The sequence below is a fragment of the Bombus terrestris genome, chromosome 14 (assembly GCF_910591885.1).
Source record: "Bombus terrestris chromosome 14, iyBomTerr1.2, whole genome shotgun sequence".
Taxonomy (NCBI): Eukaryota; Metazoa; Arthropoda; class Insecta; order Hymenoptera; family Apidae; genus Bombus; species Bombus terrestris.
The window spans coordinates 5455643-5473339 of NC_063282.1; the positions used below are offsets into that span (position 1 = coordinate 5455643).

Genomic DNA, 17697 nt, shown 5'->3' on the forward strand with positions numbered 1-17697 from the left:
ACGTGTTTTTTTTAAATAACGTACATTTTACTTATTTATCGAAATATATTTACATTCTTTTAACATTTATAATGCATAGAATATCATGCGAATTAATAATAAGATCTTATGTTTGTATCTCATGACATAATTTCTTGTATGGAATATAAGATAGTCCTTTTTTATATTCTAATCAGTATGCTCGTGTTGAGCATTACTTTCACGCCATGTATTTTGAATTAATTCTACAAACTGTTGCCACCATCTGCTTTGCGATGTGAAGTATAAAGCACATGCAGTAATAAAGATCCATGAAAGGACTAGACAATAATCCGTCCCATTAGAAGGTGTACTAGAAACAGGGCCAGCAAAATCCAAAGATGTAACATATAATGACCCATTTGGTTGTAAATTAGTTATTTGTGTTATAAATCTTGCAAAAGCTTCCAATGTATAAACAGTGTAATTAAATTTTGCTACAGGTTTTCCATTGTGAACAAGCATTAATGTTGGGACTCCAACAATTCCATATTGAGCATTAAAACTAAAAACATGGAAAACGCAAAGTGTTTATAGACTTCTTTTAATCATATAAATAAATTGTTTTACTTTATTGTACTTATTACTTTTGGTATTTAATTGCATCCAATGCCACTGCCTTAATATGTGGAAATGAACGTGGTAATGCATTAAAGTGGGGTGCAGCTTGACTACTGAATATACTCCACCTAGCATAAAATAATACTATTACACAAGTTCCTGGTAAAAGTCTGCCTTCTTTATCATTTCTACTTTTGTTTGATGGTCCAGGTTCTAAGATTAATAATTTCATTAATCTGGTTGCATTAACAATCTGAAATAATTAATGCTTGTAATTTATTCCCTTCCATTTTAAATTTAACATTCTCAAATATTTTATTATGTTACTTCTACTGGTCCATAGACTTTATCCGTTAGGCAATTGACTTTAGTCACATTAGTAGTTGAATTGTTTATTGTCACGTTCGCTTCGATAATTTTATTCTCTTCTTCATATTTGATGTTCCCCGTATCAGGTTCAGGTTCTCGATCAGAATTTTTGAACGAAATTACTTCTAGCATCTCGCATTTGTCCATTCGTGCGAAAACACCTATCACATGAACTAAGCAGATAGGGAAGATTGAAATTGTATTATGATAGAAAGTGCAATAAAATATATGAATATCTCACCTAAAATTATAATAAGTAAACACAAATTCCTTTGAGAAAAAAACATTTTATGTACATAACCTAGAAAACTGTTCGTGTGTTTCTGTTAGGAATTTGAAGGTGATTCAATTCACAAGTAACTTGGACGTTTTCCTATAAACACATGATATCTAACGAATGTTCGTAATTGCAGCATAATTCGCACTATCACACACGTAATAAGCAAGTTGATGCATCATGTTTATTTCCATTCTCAATTAAGAAATAGAGGGATACCGCGATAGACTGTTTGAGGTCGCATCGATCGCGTATCCTTCAATTTCAATTTATCTATAATTCGCCCGATTAATTTCACTATAATCACTTGAAGTGTGAAGTATGAAATACAATCCGAAATTATTTTTATGCTTTTGTATTAATGTAAGTTTGATATCTATAATCAGAATGTGATATTATACAATATCAAACCGTAGATTTAAAAAATCGGAAATTCAATTTTTAAAAAATTTGAGTAACATTTCAATTTAATTATATATATATATGTTAATATTTTTATTTACTATATTACATTGCATTAACATATGAATTTGTTTACATTATATTAAAGCGTGTAAATGCTTATTTATTTAAAGATTACCATACCATAATTACTGATTCATTTGTGAATTATGAAATCGTTAATTTACAGAATAAATCTCACGCGATGCTGCGATCAAGCTCGTTGCTTTCGAGTGTATTCCACGCACCACCGGAAGAAGAAAGAAAGAAAGACTTAAGAGTAGGAGTTGCCTCGCGTATCTAGCCACTTTCATTGTTATTCGATCTGCCTTACACCAAAGGTGCAAGCTGAGTACTCCCATCTCCTGAAGGAATAATCAGAAAATTTGTACGAAATTTTTCGTCATTTAATATCGAGTTTTCAGTAAGTACATACGTATATGTATAAATTTTAATTCATACTTCTCACTACTTTGACATGCACTATTTTAGCTGCTACTTTTTGCTGGTAATAATCAAAGTATATACTTTCTTTCTTTTTTTACTTTATATTAGAGAGAAAATTTTTGCACTTTCCCTTATGCTTTACTTTACTCTTACTCGATGTCATTTGATATTTATCGATATATAATTTTTACAGAAATAATTAATAATTATCCCTATGTTAATTAATACAATAATATTATATATAATATTATATAGTAATTACAGATAATAAAAATTACATTCGTCGTTGTATACTTTAACAATTTTGTCTGATATAAAGAATTTATCTGAGAACAAATCTGGATGAAAATAATTGTCTAAGTTTGTTTTATTTTTTTTTTTTTTTTAATCTTTCTCTCTCTTTTTCTAGAACTGATCATTCATATAGATAATTAGAATTTACAATAATAGTATTTTCTAAAGTGGATTCTTCAAAGTTTTGTCAAAGAAATATACAGCTTATGGCACAGTAACTAAGGTAGAAAAGATGATACTACGAAGATATGAATACTCCCTGGCAAAAAAATTGCAAAATCGACATTAGAGTGTCGGTTAACGGAGCGTGAAAGCACCAGCAGATGAAATCAACATCGAATCGCGCATTAGCATACAAAAATAGTGGTGCTGGCCTTATTCACCTTGCCAACCAAGATTCATACGTTCCGTCTAAACAATAAGATTTCGTACTTGAGATTCCGTAAAAAGGTTGCGTGTACCCGAATGAAACACTACGCCTACGTACACTACAGCGTTTCAATATCGGTCAATTAGGAAATTGAGAAACTCGTGTTGCATCTGTGCTGGGAAATCGTATTGTTTTTCGTGTTATAACATCGTCCACCATTTAACAACCTGTAAGACTGAAGTCAACGTGTTTTGTACGAAACGCTAAATAGCATTGATTTTGTATAAGATTTCCCAATTGGAACTTGACAAAAGTGAAAATTGCATTTTTATGGATTAGAAATATTGCGGATATTGCTTTATTTTGTAGCATTTTTAAAAATTAGATATTACAACAGAAGCGTTTGATAGCATTGAATTTGTGTAAGATTTTTCAGTTGCAAGTTTTGTGAAACTTGTATTTTCAAGAATTGATAACATTTTACAAAATTTCGTAGATCTTTTTTTTATTTTACGGTATTTCTTTTTAACTAGATATTAAGGAAAGGATTGGAATATATTGTAGCGTTTTGGAATATCAGTGCGACTAATTCGATAGTTACTCGGAAGAATTAATAATAATCGGTGAATACAATAGAGGCAGTTCGCGTCCAAATTGTGTTTCCTGGTTTCACTCGATTGTCGCTGAAATAGACGGAAGGAAGACGCATTCATGCTCTGTTTCAGCGGCTCGAATTCACTGAGTTTCTACAGGATATACCTACTGAGATATTTTAATGATGCCACCACACGTAGATGCGTCTTCTTGCCTTTTTATGAGCTTTGAAAGTGTCATTGCAGTTGTCTTTATCACAGAAACATAAAAAGGACAATGACCTGGCTACTTTTCTCCTCGTCTAAATGCTAGATTTTTATCAGTTTTTACCTTCAGTATTTTATGTTTCGGCAATCTGCAGATCTTTTTCTTCTTATTACAATTTACGGTAGCAGTCTTATCACGTTGAAATTGAAACGTACGCAGTGATATTTATGTGATTATGTGTAGTTGCATAAATGTTGGAAATTATTTTATAACCATGCTACTTCACTTCTTCTGTCGTTTACAGAGATGGTGTCAGCCTTTAAGGTATCAGTGATCTTGCTACTGACATATTCATCGATCAGTTCTGCTCGTTCGAACATCGGCAATTGGGAAGCCTGTGGTGGAAGATTGGAACGTGCCCTAGATGCACTTCACAAAGACTCGAGTAGAAGGAAAGGACTTGAAGAGGAGGAAGCGGGAATGTTTTATCAACAAGAACTCCGTTCTGTACCACTTGAGATGTCAGTCTCCCGGATTGCTGTTAAGGTAATATTTATTACGTGAATTGCATTCAAATTTACATCAAAGATAAGAGCTTCAAACAAGCCTCGGATGGAAAATTGAATTTTTTCTGTATCAAATTATACACACAGAATAGTTGAGATTTGTCAAAAGCTTTAAAGGGGGAAACTTATATTTTAACTTTATTATTAAAAAAGAATTCTAAACATTAATTTCTTCTTAACATAGTTCTCTGCTGTTTAGTTGGCACAAGGTGCTAGAAACACCGGAAATCCATGGGCCAGGGTCGAAAAATGTATTTACGAGCCTAGCAACAATTCTCTGCAGACTCGGGTCATGTTTAATGATTTATCCGTCTCTGGGATAGTTTCGTTAATGCCACGGGATCATCAGCCACCTATACCTGCTGAATCTTGTACGATGACTCTAAGATTGAGACGGGCAGGTGTTGACTTTTTAACAAGTCCAATCGCTCGTGGTAGAGGACAGATGCGCATTCGAACGGAGTCCAGCTTCTTAGAGCCCAGATTTGCTTCTATCTACGCTTACGGTTGTCGCCCTACGCGTTTAGACAAGCAAATTAAAAGACAAGACAAGTGGCCTCCATTTTATCCACCTCGAGACGAGGTAATTCATTTATTTCGCTTCTAACAAGTAGACTGCGGATATTGATGTATTTATGAGAAACTTAAAAGTGCAAAAATATAGAGATTACATATAACAAGTAACAACATATTGTTGCTTAGGTTCCATTTCTTTAATCTTTTTCATAAAACTATGACTGCGTAAATATCTGTGGTCTATAGAAGCTCAAAAAGACACGCGAACACTTATAGAAATCTTTTCTGAATATATTATTTATGTTATAGGAAAAAATTTGAAATATTATTAGCAACAAACTTTACCAATATAATCGTAAAAGTGGTGGCTCATTTCACAGATAAAATGAGAGAATGAAATTTTCTAATATATCAAAAATACACGTACAATATATCCATAAAAGTTTTCTATGATACAGTGGCTACAAAAATTATGGGTACATCCCCTTATTTTCCACTGGAGAGTTTTTTTTATCAACTTCTACATTTTATCCTCGTGATATCCAAGTTCTGTACTTATACAAAAGTATTACCAAATGATACAGAATTTAATATACTCTGGACCTAATTAACCCTTTAGCATATAAATGCTATAATAAATACAATGATATGTAAATACTTTTTATAGCCATTGTAAGTGCTCAGGTATTGATAAGTTATCCTCTAACTGACTTTTAATCTCTGCTGTATCAAGAATAAAACATTTAATCTGTTTCAGTATGGGCTTCTGCCCCTAACGTTGCACGATGATTATGAAGCAGCGGAACCACGTCAATTTGTGGGTGTTTCAAAAGAAGTAGATATCGTTATACCAAACGAAACTCGCCAGTCTCGTATCGTAAGCGCGCCTCTTACGAAATTAGGAATATGGAGAAAAAACATTTGGCTCACTAAATCTCCACCAAGAGAAAAGCGAGCCCTGGACGAATCTGACGTTGTCGTAAGTTCCTCGAGCGTTCGCCGCTTTCCAGGATCTTTCGAAAGTGGTCAGGAAGCCAGCAGTCATCCCATGAAGATATTACGATCTACGGAGACAATTACTCCTGAAGATTTCGCAACAGCATTGACCAGTAAACGGTCGAAAACCAACGAAACTGGCAATTGCACCGAACAATATCAAACGAGGCAAAGCAACTTGAACAATATAACGAAGATTCTCCCGAAAAATTTAGACGACAACAGCGAATCAAAGGCGAACGTTAAAAGAGAAAATAGCTATCGGATAAGTGAAAACGATGCCCCGAAAGAAACCAGACATTTGTATATCGATGAAACGTTGGATAATATTTTCCCAATTGACTTAGAAAACGATAGTAGAAGTTGGCAGTCGAAAGAACACGTCGCCAGAGAAATGGAAGATGTGTTTTTACGCGGTGCCAGCCAGGCTTTGACCAGATACATAGAGAAACAGCTACATCCTGCTATTAAAGAGACACTTATGATATCCATGGGATATACTATCAGTTACGGATAATACGTCATTCTTTCATTGATTAGTACCAATTTGTTGTAATTCAATTTTTAGAAAATTTGTATAGATATTGTAGGAACACGAGCAAAAAATCAGTATCGTCGTTGTAATAACGTTAATTTCTAGTCTTTAATGCTGATGTCTAGAAAAGTGAAATGATAAATATTTTATTAAAAAATTCTTTGTTTTTAAATAAATCAAGTTGCAAAGTTCGCTTTTTTATGGTTAATATATGCGTTTAGGATCAATTGCAAATGACAAATTATCGTAACTGTCCTTGATCCTTATCGGTCCTTCGTTTCTTTCTCTACAATTCTCGAAGTTAATTTAAATCTCAATTTCGTAATGAGATGTATTATTAACCAGAGTATAAAATGGCAAGGCAAGAATGGATAAAGCATATTTGTCGCTTTGTAGTTTAATTTCATTTTGTTCGATAAAACCTATTTTGTCTAATAATAAATTGGTAGTTGCCTATGTAAATATTGCATAAGTTTATAGTTTAATTGATCTGCTAAATATCGTGATTTATTTCGATTATTAATAATACAGAGAAAATGGGCCTGAAAAATAAACTAAATTAAACAAATCTCCTCGATTAATTGAAACTAGATTGGGGTTAGGTCGATTTATTACTTTACTACTGCATATCAGTTTTTCAAAGCGAACCTTAATATTTTCGAATACGATATATGTCATAGCATATTAGCTATATAATAAAAATAAAGAACACTATGTTATATATTTATTTTATTACTGTACATTATTCTTAATGGTTTCCTTCTCGATGCGATATATGTTGTAAGTAGTACATATCTTAGTATTTTTTATTTCTTTTTTTTTGTAGACCTTTGTTAATATTATATAAATATCCATAAGACTAATTATCAATTATATTGGGTATTACAATATATACGGTAGATTTTCCCAACATTATTAGATAAAACAAATCTTTGGAAGGAACTCCACACTTTCATCATTTCAGTCCATTTTCGTCGCGCGCTGTGCTCTTTGTTTCTACTATTGTATCGTCTGTTTTGTCTGTATTGTGTGTCTTTGTTGCACACTGCAGCCCTCTATTTCTATCGGCGCACCTATTGTTTGCCTTTGTCGTACACTATCACCCTTCTTATCTGCGATCAAGGTATGTGCTGCCATCTATTATATAGCGGAGGTAGATGGCACCCCATGGCTTGTCCAACTCATGTTTCAGATCAAGTAGCTCAAATTTTGTCTATGGATATGCCACGTCCCGTCATCTAATACATATCGAAGGAACTATAACTTGGGCCGTTTTTGAATAGATGCCATCACATGGCTTATCCAACACACGTTTCAGATCATGTAGCTCCAGTTTTGTATTCGGACATATCACGTTTTGCCATCTATCCATATATGCTCCAAGTTTCAGTCCCTTCACTACTTGATAGATGGCAGTACATGATGACCGCAAACAGGAAGGGTGATAGCGTGCGACAAGGACAAACGATAGGAGTGGCGATAGAAAGACACCGTTACAGTATTCGACAAAGACAGATGATACGATTGATAATATATGCAGAGGGGCTGATATGTCACATAACAAATACAGACGATATGACTTAAAATGAAAGACGGAGGCTGTTTGATTAATTTATATAGGTTTTTGTGAATGCTTCTGAAAATTTTTCGTATTTCTAAATATTTTGTGTTAGTTATAAATATTTACTTGTTTATTCCCACTTTGAATGTTCATTTACATTCAATATGTAAACAAAAATATATTTCGAAATTTTTGTATGTTTCCTGTTCCTAATTTATGAAGAAATGCTAGGATGAGGGCTTAGAGTAACGACAGTTAAGGGCGAATGATAAAACAGCAGGATTCTCTTTATGATATTGATTTCTTCAATGAAATTGTGAGAATATACAGTAATTTACATCAAATTTAGTTTTATAATATAAAGTAACATATTACCCATAAGCTATGCTATATTAGATGGTATAACACTTTTAAATGTATATAATATTGTAGATGTATTGTTTATATGGTTTATAATGACGTATATATTACGTATGCGACAAAATATTATATACACGTAGGCAATGTAATAGAAATAATATAATATAAAATTTACATTTATTTTACTTAAAACTATGTCATGTAGGCGGATGCCCGCGGATTGAAAGAACTCATAGGATCCTGTCGTTTCTTGAATTTTCCAATAATTTTTGTGATTTTACGGTTATTATATTTTACGGTTGAAGTGGGAGGTTTGGTGCCTTAGTGTATGCATTTATACAGACAGGTACTTGTTTCAAAACGAACAAGTGACATTCGAGCCTAATAGGATCTAGGATAACAGAATCGGTGAAACGATTGGTCAAAGAAACGATTAGTCATGTTCAATCCAATTAATCATTCATAATCGAATCGTAAATTATAATTTGTATAAATTATAATTTCTAAGCTGTTTATAAAATATTTTTAATGTCCGGTGTAAAGAACTCGCGTTTGCCGACGCGTTTGCGCGCCCAATTTTTGCACCGGTGCAGACGAACGGTTTGCACGAAATTACTTTTCCAATCAGTTGTATCATAATACAGTTGGAATACAATAGAGTAGTACATTTACTTCACGCGTAAAATGTCTTGTCCTATACTCCCTTATCTGTAATGTCATAGGAACCGCTACTATACTGAATCGATAAGGTCGCATGCGATTCGAAAATATTATGGGGATAGAGTGATCTCCAAAACAAAAATGCATTGAATGTCACGTCTATTCTGTACCTTGTTTGTGGCACTAGTGTGCACAAGAAGAGCTAGAGAAATTAGTTCACCTTTTCACCACTAAGTTACGATAGTATTTCATAAATCTCACAATAATTTCATGAAAACGAGATTATCATAACGATGAAAAAGGATATCGTGATATCACTAAAAATATGTTTTCTTCAAATGCATAATCGTTATCGGGCATTGTTCGTCAAACTGTATCTGAATAGTGGCAACCTGTCGTGATATACATAATGAGGATCGAATGATTTTCTTATTATTACTGTATATGAATCTTTCAGAAGTCAGATTGATCAACTCTGTTTCTTGTTGATTTCCTATTTCCATTACATAAGTAATCAATGTTTAATTTTCAAAAAATAAATGTAAATAAATTCTAAGGTGAACTTAGAAGGCAGTAGTATCTGTAATATCATCGGTAGACTGCGAATTTTGATCCACTTAAAGAAAATTTAAAACTATAAAAATGCACAAAATATATATAATATAAAAATATATATATATACAATATTCAAAATATGATACTCGTTGTAATACTTAGCGAATGAAACAAATCTCTACTTAGGTTACACTTTATTAGTTGTGTTAGTAGACTAATCGTTACTTTTCTGTGCCTTTCTACTTATACAGTTGATCAATGTGGTTTCTGAAGGGTTTATATATCAATGTATATGTAGGTCCCTGCAGAAGTGCAGAAAACGAATGATGGCGGTGCTGAGGGGTGAGAACGTCGAGGTGCTGCTTCCACCCATATAGATCTAGCCTACAAATGTATACAGTATTTGACTCTGGTCATGGGTTAAGATTTCATTTAACTAGTTACAGAAAATCTCAAGTATCTTTTTTCTTGATAGAAGACAAATGAGATACGAATACCCACACATATTTTTTACATATTTGTTTATTTTACGTATATGTCTAAGACCAAAGGCATGGAATCAGTTTAAAGAACTAGTGGGGATAGCGATGGCCAGTTAACAAAGCAAAATCCCGGCCAGTTAACGCAACACTATTTTATTGCCATATGCAACCCTAGCTATTACTTATGAGTGAAGATGAATATGATACTCATCTTTGCTCGTTGGCAGAAGATATTACTCTGAAGTTCTGGGACACGCGAAAAATGCCGTTTATTGTTTGTTTTGCTATTTACAACTTTTACAGTATCTTACATCACCGAACGATGCATTATCGATTGCTTTATCGTGTCTCACGATTACCACGTGTTTGAAAATGTTAGAATTTTGCAGATGATAACGAAACTTGTAATTATTTATTATTTAAATTATATCTATAATTATTTATTATTTTATTTAAAGTGATTATTAAATTACAGGTTGTAAGTTTCGAGCGATTATTATGAATTTTTATTCAGAGAGTTTAAATTCTCTGTTTTTATATACATATCTGTTTTGGTATCTATTACATGCAAAAAAAGTTTTTAAGAGTTTCCAATGTGTAAATAAGATCTTGAATTGTACGTAGACAATTTTTCCAAATTTTCAAATATATATCTTATAGAAACTATAAAATTATTTGAAAATTTGTAGAAAAAGGGGTCAAATACCCATTATCAGTGGGCGTGCATCACTATTCACGTATCCATTATATGCAAAGATAGCTCTTAAAAATGTTTAATGCTTAAATAAGATTCTACATAAACAAATTTTTCAAATTTTCAAACATATTTCTTATAGAAATAATAAAATTATTTGAAAATTTGTAGGAGAAAGGGTCAAATATCCATTGTGAGTGCATACACGTATGTGCATCACTACCCCTACACACTTACGTCACAGTTACCTTATATGCAGGCTGGTGCACCCTTACCACGTAGCAGCGCGTGCAGCAGCAGCAGCAGCAGCAGCCCGTCCTCTTTTCTATGTGTACGTATCATCCTTAGTGGAGGGGGTGAGATTGGTGCCATTTCAGTGACGTCAGAGCCGATCGTCAGGCGCAAACTGGGGGTTTGCGCCCACCATACTACGTCAGAATGACGAGCCGATAAACTACCTATCAGGTTTTTCTGCGGCGGGCAGGCCAACGGTCTTAGGGTAAACAGTCCTTCTTTTTATCATTTCAAGTAGTTGCACGTTGCATTTTATTTGATTTTATTAAATAGTGATTTAATTTTGATAGTGAAGTAACCGTAAAGAAAGAAAAATATGAAGGAGGGTACTAAGGTGGTGGTCGGTGAAGCACGTTCTGGATTCTGGTTTCCAGGTGGCCGCCGTTGGTTTGGCCGACGATGGCGAACTCGGCGGGGACGACGGTCGACGGCATCGACGTCTGCGAGAATGATGGTACGACAGGTGTAACCGGTGGCGGGCCTAGGAATCCTCTCATCTGCGGTGTCTGTCATGACTATTACAACGAGCCTTGTCTGCTGTCCTGCTTTCACACCTTTTGTGCTCGCTGCATCCGTGGCCCTCATCTTGAGGGAAAAGTCTCCTGTCCCATCTGCGGGTAGATAACAACGACTGTTATTGCATGGCGTCCTTAGGGTGGGTGACGATCCCAGGTCTGGGTTAGGTTCGGCTACTATGTGCATGTTATTACATTTCCTATTAGTTCTACTGTTTCTGTGTAAATTTTGTGTCTTAACATAATGACAAAATTTGTTATGTCTTTGTCAGTTCCTTCTCCACGATGATCTTTTGCTTCGTACACTTTTGTTTCAATAATCTTGGGTTTAAAGAATGAAATTTCCTAATTGTTTTGATGTTTGTGGCGTAGAATGCATAGGTGTGATAAGTTTTGCTTAACTTCATTGAGATATATATGAAATAAAACCCATATAGCTAAACTTATTTTTATTGTTTGTATAAGTTGTAAATTATGTTTGTTTTGTAAGTACTTGTTTAGGCATATTTCTTTATTGTAAAGTGTACGTGTTTCTGATTTATCGTTCAGAATGGAATTCTTATTGATTCATCTTATTGTAATTGTTTATTTTGTTGTAATGGTTCTTTGAAATCCTTTTCTCTTTATATATGACTTCTCTGAGAATTTTTCTATATAGTTTATGATAATATTCTTTTGCAAGAGTTGAAGTATCTTCCATAACATTCTTAACACTTTCTATTGCCTGTTATCACAAATTTACAATACATTACTGCTCATAGGCAACAGACACAGTTGAAAGATGGAGCACAACAACCACCACCTGATCAGCTGATACGTCAGCTAGTTGAGTTGGCAAACTCTGAGAATCCACCTTGTGCCAACTGTGATAAACGGGACAAGTCTACTATGTTTTTTTGTACAACATGTGGCAAGTAGCAAACAATAATAAATGTAACAACAATAATCTTACTATCTTATCCTTGAAACTTAAAACTATTTTTGAATATAGGACAAGCTTTGTGTACACACTGCAGAGAGAATACCCACCGTGCAAAGATGTTCTCCACACACGAGGTGTTACATATGAGCAAATGCACCAAAGATACACAACGTCGTTGCCCGACCCACGGAGAACAATACATAATGTATAGTCAAAGTGCCAAGTGCATGCTCTGCGCTACTTGTTTTCGTGACACTCCTGCGGATGCCAGGCTTCACTGCATTGATATTGAAAGTGCGTGGCAACAGGCTTCGAAGAAGATGGAACGAGCTGTTAATTCCATTTGTGAGCTGCAAGCTGGCGTGCGAGACGGAGTGTTGGCTTTAAAATCACAATTGGATGAACTACGACATAGTTTGGATTCCGAAAAAAGGACATTGAATTCTTTCTGTCAGGGAATGCAGGAGGCTATAACGAAGACGCACGGAAGTACTCTGACAGAATTGCAGCGACAGTTTGAAACGAAGGAAAGGATGGTTCGAAGCCAATTGCTTTCATTAGGTAGCGCACTTCCTGTGCTGCAGATGCATTTAATGCTATGCACTGCCTTTACTAGCGGTGCGACGAAATATCAATTTCTCGAGCTAGCCCATCCGATGTTGGAACGACTAAGTCGAGTCGCGCAATTAGGATATCCATCGAGGCCACCTCTGCTGACTGCACATCTGAAGACTAATTATAAGAATGAATTTGCTCGCGCACTGCAACCGTACGTTGGTCAGTCCCAGAAGGAATCATTATATGATCAAACTCACACGACGGCACAACAGGATCCGCCAGTGATTCAGGTACTTAGATACATTTAGCCTGGCCACCTCTCGATTACGAATTCCATCTTTACGTTCATATTACAAGTTTCTTTTTCATTGCATTTCTCGCGCACACTTCTGTGTAAGTATTTTTGTTTACAGGATTTTACTCGATATATGATGTGGCTTGTACTTAATCGTATGGTGGTAGTTAGTAGCCAGATTAGAATACAGTCATTCTTGTAGCAAATTGACTGTTCTCGGCAGACGTGAAAACGTTTCGTTTCTTGTTAGTTTCTTAGCCGATGATGTGGTAGTCAGTATCAGACAGTTTATTCAGACCCGTATATATCTATATACACGTCTGACGTTCTGGGAAGAAATGGCTCAGAGTTTATGTGAGATATTTCTTTTCCAAGCAGAGCAGCAAGTCTGCTCAGAGGATTCCAACCAAGAGCGGGACCGACGGTGGACCGTTTTCCAGTCACTGTCGAACATTTGATAGTCAGCTGAAGGAATTGAATCAGCAGTTGCTCACTGTGAAGGAACGTTTAGAAGAATTACATCGTGATGTGGCAGTTTTGAGAAGAGCTAACACACCTCCGTTGGGCATACGTTATGAACAGGTGGCGAGGGATTGTCGGGTGCTAGAGCAACAATTAGAGCATTATCAGATGGAACTAGAACGTCTTAGAAACGTGTTCGATACACTTTGGGATGAACAGTTATGTAGAATTCACATAGAAAAAGAAATATTCCATTCTCAGGTATTATTTAGATTTTATTATTGGCAAAGCTTGAACGCCTTGAAGATACGTCGATTGATGAATTCCTTTGTTCATTCAGATGAACGATATCCTATCATTGAGAAGTCAGGTAAAACAATTGCAGAATCTTGCTCAACAATTAGAACCGTATATAAAATCTTTCGCAACCGGAGTTAGTGCTGGTGAAGTAAGCATGATAGCCTCTGATGCAACCAGTAATCAACATCTGCAGGCGTTACTGGATCACTTGGCACGTTTACAAATGCAGGAACCACCGCAAACGCAAACCCAAGCCCCGACCAAGGATCATCGACATTCGCGTACTACCGCAACTAGTACAGATAATGCGCTTTACATGAAAGGTATCTACTCTTAACTTCAATATACTTCAATTTCAAGATTATCACGTGATCCACGTGAATTTTTCATTTAGAAACGAAGGAGGTACCAACACGTTGCCGTACTCCTTCCGCTGATGTCGAAGCTGTCCTGGATTCGAGTGGAAACATTATTGTCTATGGAACGGCCAAGTCAACGGACTCGAAAAGAGGAATGCTTAGCCAATTGATCGAAAAAGCTAGAAGTAAAGAAGATCGTAAGAAATCGCCAGGAAGAGAGGAAAGTCGTGATCGCAGTCAGAGCCGACGACCGAGGAAGTCTCCTGATAGTACGAAGCCTAAAACACCGCCTGGTCACTGGTCTGCCAGCAAAGTACGATCTTTGTATCGATCTCTGAAGGGTGGCAGTGGAGATAATTCTGCCGAGGGACTCGATCAACCAGAAAGATGCACGGATTCCCAGCAACCACAGTCGCATACGACTGGTAAGAATAGATCTGTGAGGATTGTATGCACGAGTAAATAATGCTAGAAAGAATTTGATGCTATAAATTTGACGATAGTTCAGAGGATTATGTAGATAGCATTATGATCGATGTAAATAAAACCCTGATGAATGTACACGAGAATTATTGTACTATCGCGCCCAATTCAGGAACGAATGCGGCAAAGTATCGCTTTCATTCAAAGTCACGCCGGCTAATTAATTAAGGTATAAGTTGATGCACAGAGTAGCTCGTTTCGGAGCAAACGTACTGATAATTGACGCGGTTACTACGTACTGTTCCACTTAAAACAATGTAATTAATAGATGATGGATGATATTTCCACCTTCCTTCCAAGTTACACAGTTCGAGTATTCTTTTCATTCAGTGCACATCATGAAAATTTTAATTAAACCAATGTGTGTGTAAATGCACGGTTCAATTCAATTCATCATTTAATTACCTATCTCTCATGCCAAATTCTTCAAATTCTTTTACATAATAGAACAAACATTTCATATCAAACATCATTTAAAAACCATATATCTTAGCTACATTGTTTCTTTTAATTTTACAACATCGGTTCTCCGAAAAATTAATATAACTAATTTCTCAAAGAAGGATGCATGAAGCGACGTATTTGATTTTATCATCCTAGTTCATTCATTTAAATCATTCACATACTTCTAGCAGGGGAAGAAGGAGAATATCAACGAATTTCGGAGGCGTCCAGCACGGGAGAGGTGAAGAAGCGAGTTCAGGCTCAGGTGCACGCGGTTCCTGACGAGCAATCGATTCCTGCAGGCAAGGGAACCAAGGTGTATCCGGCTAGTGACTCGGAGGATGTGTTCTACGCGGATGAGAAGGCCTCGACGGAGGTGAGGAGACGTCGACGTGCGAGCTGTGACAGCCTAAGTACCACTGGCTCGGGAAGCAGGCGATCGAGTATTGTCGATGGGACGGTAGGTCAATCCGCGCAGGATCCCAGGAAAACAATGGTTTTTTTGATCGGGCCTACACCGAAGTCGTCGTCTCTGGTGCAGAAGCAGCGTTCCTGGGAAACATTTCCTCGGCCAAAAAGCAAACGCAGTGTAACGGCCAGCGAGGGGGGAGCCTCATCTCTTAGCCAGCTGAAGAAAACGGACAGTTTCGAGGGGCACGAGGAAACCGTGAGAACACTGGTGGCGGCCGTGCAGGAAACAAGGTCACACCTGCATCATCGTCACGTGCATCATCATCGTCATCACCGAAAGAGCAAGACAAATTAAAATGACACAAGGGAAGCCACGGTGAAGGTTTCAAAGAAGCTTTCTTTCAAGAGGTATCCAGCCCGGATGGCCAAAGTGCGGAAGTAGATTTTAAGTAGAAGGAAAATTATATCGAAATAAAAGTATTTACTAGGCTGTTCTGAGTAGTTAGGCTGCGTTTGGCTATCCGGGAAGGAATCGATACCCTCCAAAATAATGCCTAGCATACATCGGGGAAAGTATTATAGAAGGACTGTACTTTTTCGATCGATAACATATTGTTATTGGTAGAAAAAAAATAATACATCGTTACGCAAAATGGTACTACGAGGATTTTTTTCCAAGTATTTTGAGCGTTTTATTAGAGGTATTATAATAAACATAAAGGGCATTTCGTGTGATGTATATAATACCACAGACGAAGATGATCTTACGAATTAGGAATCGTTTATCGCTATAAACTGCCATTGATTAAAGCACCTTCGACAAGTGCATGTTTTTACTTTTACGAGACATTGTAAATTTTTTGAATGTTTTATTTCTCGGTCTGGACCAAGAAGTGTTTTCAACGTTTATATAATCATCTTGTATAATTGATCGAGTAATTTCTACTCCCATGTATGTCTAGTCAGAGTTGTTTCAGGGTCAACCAGCCTTCAACATAGAGCAGTCTTCAATTTTTTATCGAACAGCGTTTTGATTGCACTTTGAAGGGCCGAAGGTCATAATATTGCTGCCAATAGTCAAATAATACGTAAAAAAGGTATACTTATTACATATACGTATATAAAAGAGAAAAAAGAAATTAATAAACGATACTCTTACTGTTGATGCAATCCTTACATGGTGCATAAACATTCAGAGGCTCAAAATAGAATTATAGGGATACGTCGATAAACTATATGTGGGTATACATACAGTTTCGATTTAATTAATACTATTACTTACTACTGCTACTACTACTACTACTACTACTACTACTACTACTACTACTACTACTACTACTACTACTACTACTACTACTACTACTACTACTACTACTACTACTACTACTACTACTACTACTACTACTACTACTACTACTACTACTACTACTACTACTACTGCTACTACTACTACTACTACTACTACTACTACTACTACTACTACTACTACTACTACTACTACTACTACTACTACTACTACTACTACTACTACTACTACTACTACTACTACTACTACTACTACTACTACTACTACTACTACTACTACTACTACTACTACTACTACTACTACTACTACTACTACTACTACTACTACTACTACTACTACTACTACTACTACTACTACTACTACTACTACTACTACTACTACTACTACTACTACTACTACTACTACTACTACTACTACTACTACTACTACTACTACTACTACTACTACTACTACTACTACTACTACTACTACTACTACTACTACTACTACTACTACTACTACTACTACTACTACTACTACTACTACTACTACTACTACTACTACTACTACTACTACTACTACTACTACTACTACTACTACTACTACTACTACTACTACTACTACTACTACTACTACTACTACTACTACTACTACTACTACTACTACTACTACTACTACTACTACTACTACTACTACTACTACTACTACTACTACTACTACTACTACTACTACTACTACTACTACTACTACTACTACTACTACTACTACTACTACTACTACTACTACTACTACTACTACTACTACTACTACTACTACTACTACTACTACTACTACTACTACTACTACTACTACTACTACTACTACTA

At 35.7% G+C, this 17697-nt stretch overlaps 3 protein-coding genes across 13 annotated transcripts; 2 read left to right on the forward strand and 1 right to left on the reverse strand.

Annotated features, from left to right (window-relative positions):
* Positions 1-5: 5 nt before the first annotated feature.
* On the reverse strand, positions 6-1430 carry LOC100647551 (thioredoxin domain-containing protein 15). Of its 2 annotated transcripts, none has more exons than XM_012316192.3 (4): positions 1190-1430; positions 907-1109; positions 606-832; positions 6-523 (listed from the first exon to the last, which is right to left on the reverse strand). In XM_012316192.3, the coding sequence occupies exons 1-4, from the start codon at positions 1233-1235 to the stop codon at positions 169-171; spliced, it is 831 nt and encodes a 276-aa protein (XP_012171582.1). In that variant the 5' UTR covers positions 1236-1430; the 3' UTR covers positions 6-168. The 2 variants fall into 2 exon arrangements, with proteins under 2 accessions (XP_012171582.1, XP_003400623.1); XM_003400575.4 differs by having other exon boundaries at positions 907-1121; positions 1190-1429.
* A 66-nt stretch (positions 1431-1496) lies between these two features.
* LOC100648184 lies at positions 1497-6382 on the forward strand. 3 transcript variants are annotated; one of them, XM_003400579.4, is made up of 5 exons: positions 1497-1588; positions 1857-2090; positions 3883-4124; positions 4344-4727; positions 5418-6382. In XM_003400579.4, exons 3-5 carry the CDS (start codon positions 3885-3887, stop codon positions 6171-6173), a joined length of 1380 nt encoding a protein of 459 aa, XP_003400627.1. In that variant the 5' UTR covers positions 1497-1588; positions 1857-2090; positions 3883-3884; the 3' UTR covers positions 6174-6382. The 3 variants fall into 3 exon arrangements, with proteins under 3 accessions (XP_003400627.1, XP_020722152.1, XP_020722151.1); XM_020866493.2 differs by lacking the exon at positions 1497-1588 and having other exon boundaries at positions 1779-2090; XM_020866492.2 differs by lacking the exons at positions 1497-1588; positions 1857-2090 and adding an exon at positions 3344-3789.
* Positions 6383-8952: 2570 nt separating this feature from the next.
* Positions 8953-16757, forward strand: LOC100648298 (RING finger protein 207). 8 transcript variants are annotated; one of them, XM_048411644.1, is made up of 11 exons: positions 8959-9532; positions 9626-9683; positions 10675-10696; positions 10763-11002; positions 11172-11414; positions 12074-12222; positions 12304-13082; positions 13466-13810; positions 13890-14172; positions 14244-14633; positions 15324-16757. In XM_048411644.1, the coding sequence occupies exons 5-11, from the start codon at positions 11197-11199 to the stop codon at positions 15899-15901; spliced, it is 2742 nt and encodes a 913-aa protein (XP_048267601.1). In that variant the 5' UTR covers positions 8959-9532; positions 9626-9683; positions 10675-10696; positions 10763-11002; positions 11172-11196; the 3' UTR covers positions 15902-16757. The 8 variants fall into 8 exon arrangements, with proteins under 8 accessions (XP_020722077.1, XP_048267601.1, XP_048267599.1 ...); XM_048411642.1 differs by having other exon boundaries at positions 8959-9683; XM_048411643.1 differs by lacking the exon at positions 10675-10696.
* The last annotated feature ends 940 nt before the right edge of the window (positions 16758-17697 follow it).

Bases quoted from the DNA above. Each gene is read 5' to 3' on its own strand.
- LOC100648184 (XM_020866492.2), top strand. From the start codon at position 3,714: ATGTTTCGGCAATCTGCAGATCTTTTTCTTCTTATTACAATTTACGGT. The intron at 3,790-3,882 runs GTACGCAGTGAT...TGTCGTTTACAG, and splicing joins TATCACGTTGAAATTGAAAC to AGATGGTGTCAGCCTTTAAG. The intron at 4,728-5,417 runs GTAATTCATTTA...AATCTGTTTCAG, and splicing joins TTTATCCACCTCGAGACGAG to TATGGGCTTCTGCCCCTAAC.
- LOC100648298 (XM_020866418.2), top strand. From the start codon at position 11,197: ATGGCGAACTCGGCGGGGACGACGGTCGACGGCATCGACGTCTGCGAG. The intron at 11,415-12,073 runs GTAGATAACAAC...TACTGCTCATAG, and splicing joins GTCTCCTGTCCCATCTGCGG to GCAACAGACACAGTTGAAAG. The intron at 13,083-13,465 runs GTACTTAGATAC...TTTTCCAAGCAG, and splicing joins AGGATCCGCCAGTGATTCAG to AGCAGCAAGTCTGCTCAGAG.
- LOC100647551 (XM_003400575.4), bottom strand. From the start codon at position 1,235: ATGTTTTTTTCTCAAAGGAATTTGTGTTTACTTATTATAATTTTAG. The intron at 1,122-1,189 runs GTGAGATATTCA...CTATCTGCTTAG, and splicing joins TTTACTTATTATAATTTTAG to TTCATGTGATAGGTGTTTTC. The intron at 524-605 runs GTAATAAGTACA...CCATGTTTTTAG, and splicing joins GATGCAATTAAATACCAAAA to TTTTAATGCTCAATATGGAA.